We start from the raw sequence: 11,616 nt of genomic DNA, 5'->3' as shown, positions 1-11,616 counted from the left end.
CACATGTTTAGAGTCATAAGCTCCTCTGGGCACACAGAATGGGTTTATAGCTCATGCAATCATTTGCTGACGGTGTTTCATTACATAAAAATGATTCTTGTTCGTTGCTGTGCAGGGACTTTTTTCAGTATTCAGACAGAATGCAGTGTTTTTTATTCATTATTGAACAGTTCGCTGAGCTGGCGTCTATATGGTCATACTGGAATATGTATAAAAGGCCATTTAGATGTAATTGCATGTTTCTGGAATTGTGAAATAGTTAACTGAACTGTGTTGCAGTTCAGACGTGACTGGCATTGGAAAACTGTTTGTCAGTATTCAACATGAGTCGCAGATAATGAAGAGGCTGAGGATTTGGAAAAGTTGGAGTTTTCTCCGCAAGTATAGATTTAAATCTTGAAGATACAGTGCCTTCATCACTGACAGCTGCAGTGGCACTGAACATATGGTAAAGTCACTTGGATGGATCAGTTATAGAAGTCCAACAGAAACCTGGCTGTGGGAGGAAACTGTATTGAGGAGGAGAAGTTGGTGGTGTAAAACCGAGACAAGAGAGAGAGACGGGTCCTTTGACTCAACTAAAAGAAAGGATTTCAATTTCCCCTTTTCAAGAATTCTGACACAGCAGGAAAGGGAAGTGAGCAGAGTGTAACTTCCCATTCAACCAGAGTAAATGAACTCCATCTTCCACAAGAACATAAAAACGACTGCAGGGGGTTCAACCTTTGACCTCCCGGCATGGGAACAGTCTCCCCCTGTTTATGGCAGTTTAACAGGCCTCAGATGTCGTTGTGCTGTAGGTGTGTGATCTTTACTCCCCGTTGTGGGTGTGTCGGTGGGCGGGGCCATACAAGGCCAATCGAGCCCGCTGATTGGTCTCTAATATTTGAGGTGGAGCTAATTCAGCAGTTAGTCCAATAGAAAGCGATTATGGTGCTTTCAGGGGCTCCTCGTATTTTTGTGTGATCACAGAAAGTGCAGTTTAATTTAAAAACAGCTCTTTCTTCATCTTTAATATGAACTTTGTGGAGGGAATTATTTAAGTATATTTAATGTGTTTAAGTTCAATTTTGAGGTACTTGTGCTTTATTTGATTATTTCCCCAGATGTCATCAGGGTTATTTCAGATTGGGCTTGAAACTTGAGTTTTAGACACTTTGAGGTTTGAGAAGGTGGAGATGCTATCCACTTGCATTTTGGAAATGTTAGATCCAGTGTTTTTGGAACTTGACCAATACTGGGCACTAAAAGTCCGTTTATTTCATCCTCTGCTTGTTGTTTTAATGTCTCTTGGGTGTGCCAATTTGTAAATACTTATTTATTCACAATTTTTTCCTTTTCATCTGGACCAAATTCAATTCAATTCAGTTTATTTTGTATAGCCCAGAATCACAAATTACAAATTTGCCTCAGAGGGCTTTACAATCTGTGCACATGCAACACTTGAATTTCCCCCATGGGGATCAATAAAGGAATATAATAATAATGCGGCATCCTCTGTCCTTCCCTCACATCGGCACAGGAAAAACTCCCCTAAAAACCCCTTTAACAGGGAGAAAAAAGGAAGAAACCTCTGGGAGAACGACAGAGGAGGGATCCTTCTCCCAGGATGGACAGAATGCAATAGATGTCATGTGTACAGAATGAGCAGCATAACAGAGATACAACACATTCAATGTATATGACATAAATGATTCATATAATAAGACTACTTATAATAACAGCAGCAATTATTATAGTAGAATTATAGTTCTGAAATGTATATGACATAAGATAAGATAAGATAAGATAAGATAATCCTTTATTAGTCCCCAGCGGGGAAATTTGCAGACTTACAACAGCGTAGAGTTAAAGTGCACACAAGAGACATAGTAGAAGAAGACAAGCTAAAAATAAAAAATAAAAAATGAAAAATAAAATATTGTGTATTATGTATTATAAATAAGCAATAAAAAAAACAGTAGAAAAAACAACAATAACTGAAATATTATATTTACAGACAGAGAAAAAACAACAACAACTATTTCAACTATTTTTAACTATTATTCTAATTTTAAATGATTCATATAATAAGACTACTTATAATAACAGCAGCAATTATTACAGTAGAATTATAGCCATGAAAATAGGGATATAGGGAAATGATCCTCCATCATTGTAGTGCACTGTTAGATAGGCTATTGAGTTTGAAGAGGCCATCCTCCAAAAGGGGGTTGTCATTTTTCCGACAACCCCTGAAGGCAGCACTATCTCCTCCAGTTTACGGTCGCAGCGCCGATGCAACGTGAAAGCGTCTCTTACGGACTTCAAACAGGATGTAGAGACTGAGACACACCACAGAAAGACAGAAAGAAAGAAAGAAAGAAAGAAAGAAAAAGCTGGTTAAAAACTCTGCGATGTGACAAACACCGGTGAGACAGAACATGACCGTCACAGCGGGGGAGAAGAAGACAGGAGGAGTCCCGATGAGGAAGCTCATCTCCGGCAGGTCTTGACGGCTGTCACCGCCCGATCCACACACACACACACACACACACACACACACACACACACACACACACACACACACACACACACACACACACACACACACACACACACACACACACACACACACCATCTCATCCTGGTCCTTGAAAGCGACGATGGCGAGCCAGGCTGACTGCAGTGTGAAGGTTGCATTGAGGTAAGTGTGTCTGCGACCTCAGTGTCTGTGCCTCATTTACCTGCATCCTGCAACCATGTAGTGTTATCTCACTCCTCACACCCACTCAGCATCTCTGCACATTTTAGGATGCAGCTACAGAGGAAAGTATGAGCACCTTGTGTTGAAATGCATGGGTGGTGCTGTGCACAGTATTGATCTCCAGATGTTTTCATGTTGGAGGGCAGAAGTTCTCCATAGCATGAAGGACAGCTGCAGCCAGGTGCAGGGAGGAGAATGGGCGTTTCTCCTCCATCCAATTCTTGTATTATTATTCTCACAGGCCATTATAAACGTGTCTGGTGAGCACATTATGGCAAAGTTTAGCTGGCTTTGAAAGCAGAGGCTTGTGCTGTTAAAAAAAAAAAAATCCCCCCCCAAAAAATCCTGCCTCTGCAAATGAGTCGAGCACAAAGAGATGCTCTCCTTCAGAGCTGTCTCATTCACTGCCTTTGTTGGAAATGCACCCAAAAGCTCAGGCTGCAGAGTTGCTTTTGGATTTGTGTAAGAGGATATTAGTAGCTCGTTAATTGTGTGTGCCAAGACCACATGCATATTCAGAGCGAGCACTTAAAATGAGCATGTGCCTGCACTGGGGGCCTCTATGACTGGATTTGGTCTGCGTATGTAATCATGCCTGTTTTGCAGTGTGGGGGTCTGACAGACCCACTGTCCTTTAACTCAGACCCTCCCAGAGTCAGTCACATCAGCTAATGAATCCCAATTGGTCATACTGAGAATCCTTTCTAAGAGGATTCTGAGAGAATTGTCATCCTTACACCCTCTCTCAATGTGCAAATGTAAAGCAACTGCAACATAGTAATAGTGAAATTGAACTATTCCTCTCTAAGGAACCCTTTGAGGTCCTCGAACCTCAGTTTGGGAACCGTTGATTGAACCGAGTGGGGGGTTGAGGATGGGGGTCGGCCCAGTAGAGCAGCCTTTTTTTTAAAGATGAACCTTACAACCGATGGCCTCATTTCCCCAGGGGAGGTTTCAGAGTCACTTGTCAATCAGCCGCTGAGTGAATCTCATTTGTGCTTGTTCACGGCGACAACTGTAACAGGAAGTGGGGTGGGTGGTGTCGGCAAATAAAAAGCAAAGAGAGAAGGTGAAAAGAAAAGCCGACGAGACAGCTGGTGGCTGCTGCTCAACTGAAGTTATTGATTGAAAGAGGCTTGTTGTGTAAGTGTAACTGAATGAGTGAGGGGGACAGATTTGGCTACACACATCACTGGAACGCCTGTTTCTTTAGCTGTCCCCATCTTTTTTTTTTTGTGATGCGATATTGACATGAACATCAGTGTGTGAGCATATTTCAAACTCAGCAAAAGAGGGTTGAATCAACCCAGAGGGCCTTATATAATCACAGCAGTACCTTTTTTAAAATCAGTTTTATTAGCACAAACTTCACATTGTAATTAAACAGAGTTTGTGTAATTACATGACTACGCTGGTGGGCGACTCCTTTTCATCATGTGTGATCTGTGTGTGTATTATACAAGCCCCGCGAATGCCACCGAAAGCATCTGTGCGTTTGACAGGAAATGGGAAGCCCACAAATAAACACGGAGAAGGATGACTTCCTGCCGTATACGCGACTGTTTGCCCAATGATCCCCCCTTTTTTTTTTTTTTTTTTTTTTTTCCTGAGAAAGTCGGCTGCTGATAAGAGAGGATGGTGTATAATTGCTCCCATGTTGTGCAGCCCTCAGGCTGGCTGCATATAGCTTGGGACTCCGTGTTTGTGTGTGTGTGTGTGTGTGTGCATGTGTGAGTATACATTTGGAGGGCAATGAGGTTGTCATGTGGGCCAACCAATACACACGCACACACATAGTCTGAGTCGCCGGTATCCATTTCCTGAATGTCTGCACTGCCTTTCCTAAACAATGGCCATATAACCAGGGACATGACCTACAATCGTGCATTCAGACCTGACAGCCCTAGAAATGGATGTGGATATGACACACACACACACACACACACACACACACACACACACACACACACACACACACACACACACACACACACTAACTTAAGTCAATGGTTCTGCATTGCGGTCAAGTCAAACATGACGTTGCGCATGTAATGTAACTCCCTACTAAGTGGCCGTACTTAAATTGCTTCTGACTTGGCTGTACCATCTTCATACAGCTGGATTCACTAAAAAAAAGAAGCTAAGTCTGATGCAAACAGGCTATAAGAATGAGATCTTACGTTTCCTGAGTCTCAGCCATTTGAACCCCCACACACACACACACACACACACTCACAATCATATTCACACACTGACATATGAACGGTTTCACTTCATCTCGAGGGTGCTCCCTCCTCTCGTTGATGTTAAGTTGAGTGCTGCATTTCCCTCCAGATTGAAAGCTTTATGTGAGGGCCGGCTCTGAGTGTGCATGTGCTGCTATAAATGTCAATAATTCAACTTTTGTGTGTTTGCATGTATGAAGGGTTTAACTTGATGAGAGAGTTACAAGCATTTTTTAATTTGCATATCAATGTATTTTCAGTTTCTCTGCAGCTCTGCCACTGACTCATTTCAGACCTGCGAGCGACTCTTGACTTCCACTAAAGTGCTAAGTCAGCCTCCATAGCTGTGCATTAATAGACACAAAGACCAATCTGTTTAGTGCTGTTGTGGTCTCTGACCTTGTGACTGCTGCTTGCTGTTCTCACCTTAAGGGAGTCTTCCTCAAGGCTTTCCTCGCCGTCTCATTTAAGATCTGTTTCTGGAAAATGACCTGAGGAATCGCAAATAAATGAATTCTCAGTTCTGTGTTTTTCATGCGTTTGTTGTTCAAGTGATGCCAGTAGTAACGCTGAATGAAAAGAATATATCTTCTGCAAATTGAGCACAAAATATCCATTGCTCTTTCAGACCCTGCAGATGGAACGCTGTGCTTATTATGGACAATTATGACACAGAGGTTGTACCTTAAAGGCCACAGGAGATGAGAAAAAGATGAGTCCTCTGCTAACATTTTAATCAACCAGAACAAAATGGCGCTTTGCAGAAACACAGACCTTTTTTTTTTATATAAATCCATAAAAGTGCTGCAGACTTTTTCCACCCCATGACCAAAACACTGGCTTCAAAACACAACAGGAGTAGTTGGATACAACTCCGGAAGGGGCCTCTCACAGCTGATACACAAAGCCTTTAAATGGGAGTTTTTTGTTGTAGTACGAATGTCCTGTGTAGGCTACTGGTCTCGCCTGTTTCCTGTGTGTGTGTGTTAACAGTTTGCCACACACGCTCTGTCTGGGTTACACATCTTCCCAGGGGGTTGGTCTTTAAAATGGCTGGACTCTGGTGGGAAATAGTTTATGTGCTTTTGTGTGAGAGACTCAGCATCAGCCTACAGTATGTACTAGTCACAGGTTGGTGCTGCAATGTAATCTCCTCACCAATGCATTCTTACATTTGGTCTCAACGTTTATCCCACATTTACCGGCTCGCTGCAGATTAACAGTCAGGAAAAGTGAAAGCGTTTGACTTTATTTTTTCTACCGAGTGAAGAGGAGCAGGAAACATGACAGAGAACACACCCAAGTCTTTCTTCCACAGCTGTGCACATCACTTCCTCCTCACGCTGCCATGCTGGTCACATGTTTTTTTTTGTTGTTGTTCCCCCTCAAACCTAATAGACCTAACAGTTCTGTGTGATTGTATCTTGTGGCAAGAGTGCTAAAGAAGCTGCCTGTCTAGAATGGCTCAGCATTGTGTGTTCTGTGTGCTTGTTGTGTCACTGCAGTGTAGATGAAACAAACCTCTGACATGAGACCTGAAAGCGGACAGGAACATCATGTTCAAACCAAATGACATAGCGATGTGTGGAAGGCAAGAATCAGAACATTTTCTGACAGTAATAGGCTTAAAAGGAGTTATACAGAGTGTTTTGTTCATCGCCTATAGTTACTGTTGTGTAATCAGGCTCTTCAGGCTCAGGGGCTTTAAAAGCAGATTGTGGTTGAGGAGGTGCAAGAGGTCTGCAGGACAAAGATTTTAGAGAGGTTGCCGAGATACGACCTTTTAATCCCGGTTTCCAAAAACAAAAACACAACTCCTCTTAATGACACATCTGATGACATGTGTGTAATAGAGCGACTTGAATGTGTTTCTCTAATGGCCTGACTATCAGGAAAGTGGTGCTTATGTATAGAGACTGAAAGGGTGGAATGTATTACCCCATAGCTTGTGTATTGAAACCAATTGATCAGAAATATTTGGGACTTGGCCCAGGCTGTGGCATTAAAATGAGTTGTGCAACTGGTCTGTACTCCCAAATGGAGTGCTGCTGTTGCAGAATGACTTCCTGTGAGGCTGTCACTGTATGATGCACACTTCCTGCTCACTTCCTACTTTATGAACTACTGATGAGCCTGTTCAAACAATTCAGTTTAGGCTGAATCCTCAGTGAGAGTGTGAAACTGAAAGACAATGGACTTGAAGTTGGGCACCGGGCCATAGGAATCAGTCTTCGGATCCGTAGGCTGAATCGGAGCATCAATTTCTACTTTATAAAAAAACATTTTTCTCTTCTTAGATAAAAAGGGGCCTGTTATTCCTGATTCAAAAATGGAAAACACACTGATCCCTGGTGTTCTAGCCGTGTTCTCTGATGACCAGACGTCATCTCAAAATGTTGGCCTCATCCTTTTATTTTTGCCTTTGCGCGAGCTCGTCTGCACTGTGAGCAGAATAAAGCGTGAAACTGTTACCAAAATGCTGGAAGGTCACCAGCTTTCTCTCCCCCTCCACAGCTCCTTCCACCTCCTATTCAGCCTCTCTCGCACGTGCACACACATACACACACACACAAACCCCATCTGTATTTGAATTCATCCATTTGAATTCAGTACAGAATGAAAGGCGCTTCAGTATGAACATTTGCATTTCTCTGTTATCTGGGTCTAATCATATGTCAGTGGCTGGCCTTTCTGAGCAGTCCTCACTATAATCATTCATGCTGCTCAGACACAAGAAAACCTTTTTATGGATTGTGTGGTCAGCACAGAAAATCATTTATTGATTCTTTAGCCTTTTGGTGAGGGTGAAATACATATCTCACTGAGCCTGCTCCGATCTGAATATTTTAATAAACCATATAACCAATTAGTGTGTGTTGACATTGTTGTGGTCATTTAGGAATCACAGAGGATCTCTCTCTCTCTCTCTCTGTGTGTGTGTGTGTGTGTGTGTGTGTGTGTGTGTGTGTGTGTGTGTGTGTGTGTGTGTGTGTGTGTGTGTGTGTGTGTGTGTGTGTGTGTGTGTGTGTGTGTGTGTGTGCGCATAGCAGAGGCCCTTTAAACAGAGCACCTCTCGGCTGAGCATAGACAGAGGACATAGTGTGAATGAGTGTGATGTCACTGCAGGTCTTTGTGCTGAGTTTGCAGACACGCACACGTACACACACACACTTATATACATATAAAGACAAACCGCAAGGGCAGAGGATTGGAGGGTAAACGGGGATGAAGAACAGGCTATATTTCTGCAGAGTGCGGTACAGAGGAAGGGGCGAATGAAAGAGGTTTGCAGTCTATTTCTGATGTCGTCTTTGTTTGATGAACTGCTCTCCCTCCTCTGAGAAGAACGATGCTTCCTGCAATTCAACGCAAAAAATACAAAGAAAAATCAAAGAGATTAAGGGACAGAGTTGGGCGGAGTGGAAAAAGGAGCAAGTGCAGCTTTTGTTGTCAAAGTGGCTACTGTAGCATGCAAATATCAGCCCTTAGCCAAACATGCAATCAGTGTGTTTGTGTGTGTGTGTGTGTGTGTGTGTGTGTGTGTGTGTGCGTGTGTGTGTGTGTGTGTGCGCGTTTGAGCGTGTGTGTATGTGTGTGTGCAGTTGAGCATCGTGTGTATGAATAATTTGAGCCCAGCTGCACGTGTTTGCCATATTCCCGCAGAGGGAGGAAGCGACGGAGGTGTTGTGTCTAGACTGTATTGAGTTTATTTACTTCTCTTATGTTGCATGTTCTTTTAAAGAATCTAAAATGATATTCTCTTCTGCTTTATCAATCTGAGAGCTAGAAATGTAAACCGGCTTGCCAGTAAACAAGTGATAGGAGTGTATAATTATTAATCCCTTGATTGTTTTTTTGTCTCTTTGAGTAATACACACTTAAACACACAAACACGTACATCTTTCCTCTGCCTCTAAAATGTCTCCTGAAGCATTGCACACTCGAAGCAGGTCAGCCTTTCTGTCTCTGTGTCCATCTGAAATGGATTTATACATATTCATCTCTGTGAGGAGGAGTAGATGTTATGGACGGGACAAAAGATGTGAAGACCTGAATTTGTGCCAGACTGTGTACTTTGTGTTTGTGTGCATGCTTCACTAGAGCTGCTTTCAGTGTCTGCTATGCAGATATGAACGGATGTGTGTGTTTGTGTTGTGTGTGTGTGTTCGACCAGCTGGCCCATAATCACCTTCAGCGCTAAGTAGCTTAATCACTGCTGGAGTTTGGGCCTCTGAGTTTGTTTTGTGTAGTTGGGTGTGGATGGAGAGAGATGACAGCAGGAAGAGGCTTTAAAACGGCAGATTTTAGCACTAAATAATCAGTTACCTTAAAATGTATCTACTTTAATTGTCTGCGACTAAATAACTGCAAAAATATGTGTCACAATTTGTGTTTAGTGCCAATAAGCAAATCTTAGCAGGCTAACAGGCTAAACTAAAGGCTAACATGGTAAACATTACACCTCCTTAACCTTCAACAACACCGAAAAAAGGGGAAGACTTTTAAGTTTTACAATGATGAATAGAGAAGTTTAGTAATGGTTATCATTACAATGTCAAAGATTATATATTTTTGTATATATAACCTAACCTCATATAGTTCTGCAGGTATTTAAAGAGAACACACATGTGTGTGCATGTACCTGACAGAAAAGCAAGGTCTTCAGCCCCTGGCTATGTACACATTCCTACAGACAGACAGACGTGGTGGCTAGGTAGATTAGCACTCATGCTAAATGTTGTCTGACAGGGGGGCTGTGCTGGTGGTAATGCTGACCTGCCCTCCAGGGAGGCAAACAGACAAGCAGAGTCACGGCAGCAGTCTGCATGTGTTTAAACAGTGGATGAAAAAGGTGAACAAACCAACAGGTTTTGGCCTCTGTGTGTTTGTTTGACGTGAAACCTTTATGTTCTTGAAATACATACACCACTACATATAAGCATGGTATGATGCATAGTATTTTGTGTGGTTGTTTGTGCTGCAGTTGGTGTTTTTTTTTCTGTGTAAGCTCCATCGGCACAGTTAGATAACTTGTGACGCACCATTTCACATTTGAATACTTCACAAAGGTCCGTGTGTGTTTTTTTAAAGATATTTTGCTTGTGAAATACAAAACACCATATGTGAAAACATTAATTTCACATCTTATATCAAGATAAACACATTTAACATGTGATGAATTTACTAATAGAGACATATGGTTTATCACATGCAAAACAGTATTTATGTGAAAAAATCCATTATAGACACATGAGATTTTCAGATGTTTCCCCGCATAATACAGGCACATATGTAATATTTAAGGAAAACACTGATTTCACATGTGCTTTAGTTGTAACCTTTAAGTGTGCTAAACTAATTAAAGGCAACATGTAAACCAAACCACATGTATTGCCTCATTGTCAATATAATAGACTTCTTATTGCCACTTTCCTTTTAATCTTTGTTCTTTTATGAACTCCATACTGGCTCTCCCGCTCTCCCAGTGCCACGGCCATAATTAAATGTCACACCAGATCAATGTCGTAAAATAGTTTGAGGTCCGTCAGTTGACTAAATCACTAACAATCTCTAGGTATTCACATGGTGGCTCAGACTGCAATTATACACATTCATGGTATGAAGAAGCACTTTGGCTGAAAGCATCCAGTATCCATAAAACAAAACAAATGCTCCCTTAATAGCCAGTGATTCCTCTTTCAGACCGTTGAAGTTAATTGGAATCATGCAGAACTCGGCTAACACCTCCCTGACCTTGACACGGCCGTCTGTCATGAAAATGTAGGAAAAGAAGCTAATTTGATTCTGTCTTGCCCCGACCTCCCCATGGAGCAGCAGACAGAGCAGACGCGGAGGGGGGGAGGGAGGGGAAATTAGATGGGGGATGAGGAAGTGGGGTGGGGGATTGACCCAGAATCAGCTCCGATGACGCGGACTGATGTGCCCTTGTAACAATGAGAGATGCTCATCTGAAATTGAATGATGGTCACTAGTCTTTGACAGTGGTGAGAAGTTAGTTTCCTTTAGTGAGTGGTGCAGTTTACGCTGCGATGATCAAATACATCAGACTTGCTCTGGTGTTACAGTATTTGAATAAGTCTTCTATTGTTACTCAGTTAAAACTATTATTAGTACGAATTACTAATGAATTTTATAGTATTATAGTATCAGACATCAAAGATATGGAAGTAAGAGTAGAGTTTTGTCTGTGTGAAGTCTGAGACTCGATCAGTAAATAAAATCTGTGGCGGCTTAGTTGTTAAAGCTTAGGCTCACGTCTTTCACAGCTGATGTTGTTTACCACCTTTGGTTGAATATCAGTTTCATGTGAAGCCACGCAGCTCTGTCCCACTTTAACTGGTTCTATAAGGATACAAATGTGATATTTGAGACTGTAAAATGTCCCAAAGATCACACTCTAAAGCCTTGGCTTCACTTCCCATTCTACCTTTAATGTGCTGTTTTTTTGTCTCAGGACATGGATGTCTATTCATTTATTTTATTTCATCAAGAACCGCAGACGAAAAGAAAGCAACGAGGCCACACTTGTGTGTCAAGAAAGACCTTACACTTACAATGTCAGTGTATGTCTTTTGGAAATAAATTCCTGAAGGAGAGAGTGAGTTGATCTTTGTAGAGCAGTTG

General features: G+C 42.0%; 1 protein-coding gene across 1 annotated transcript in view; it reads left to right on the top strand.

Annotated features, from left to right (window-relative positions):
- Positions 1-2,620: 2,620 nt before the first annotated feature.
- Positions 2,621-11,616, top strand: part of kif21b (kinesin family member 21B) — a 56,867-nt gene continuing 47,871 nt past the window's right edge. The window contains exon 1 of the mRNA XM_054616382.1: positions 2,621-2,686. Coding sequence (XP_054472357.1) covers positions 2,646-2,686 — 41 coding nt within the window. The 5' untranslated portion in view covers positions 2,621-2,645. The remainder of the gene's footprint in view (positions 2,687-11,616) is intronic.

Source organism: Anoplopoma fimbria, chromosome 17 (assembly GCF_027596085.1).
Source record: "Anoplopoma fimbria isolate UVic2021 breed Golden Eagle Sablefish chromosome 17, Afim_UVic_2022, whole genome shotgun sequence".
Classification (NCBI taxonomy): Eukaryota; Metazoa; Chordata; class Actinopteri; order Perciformes; family Anoplopomatidae; genus Anoplopoma; species Anoplopoma fimbria.
Note: the sequence above shows the minus strand (reverse complement) of the source record. Positions and strands in the feature narration are given on the sequence as shown.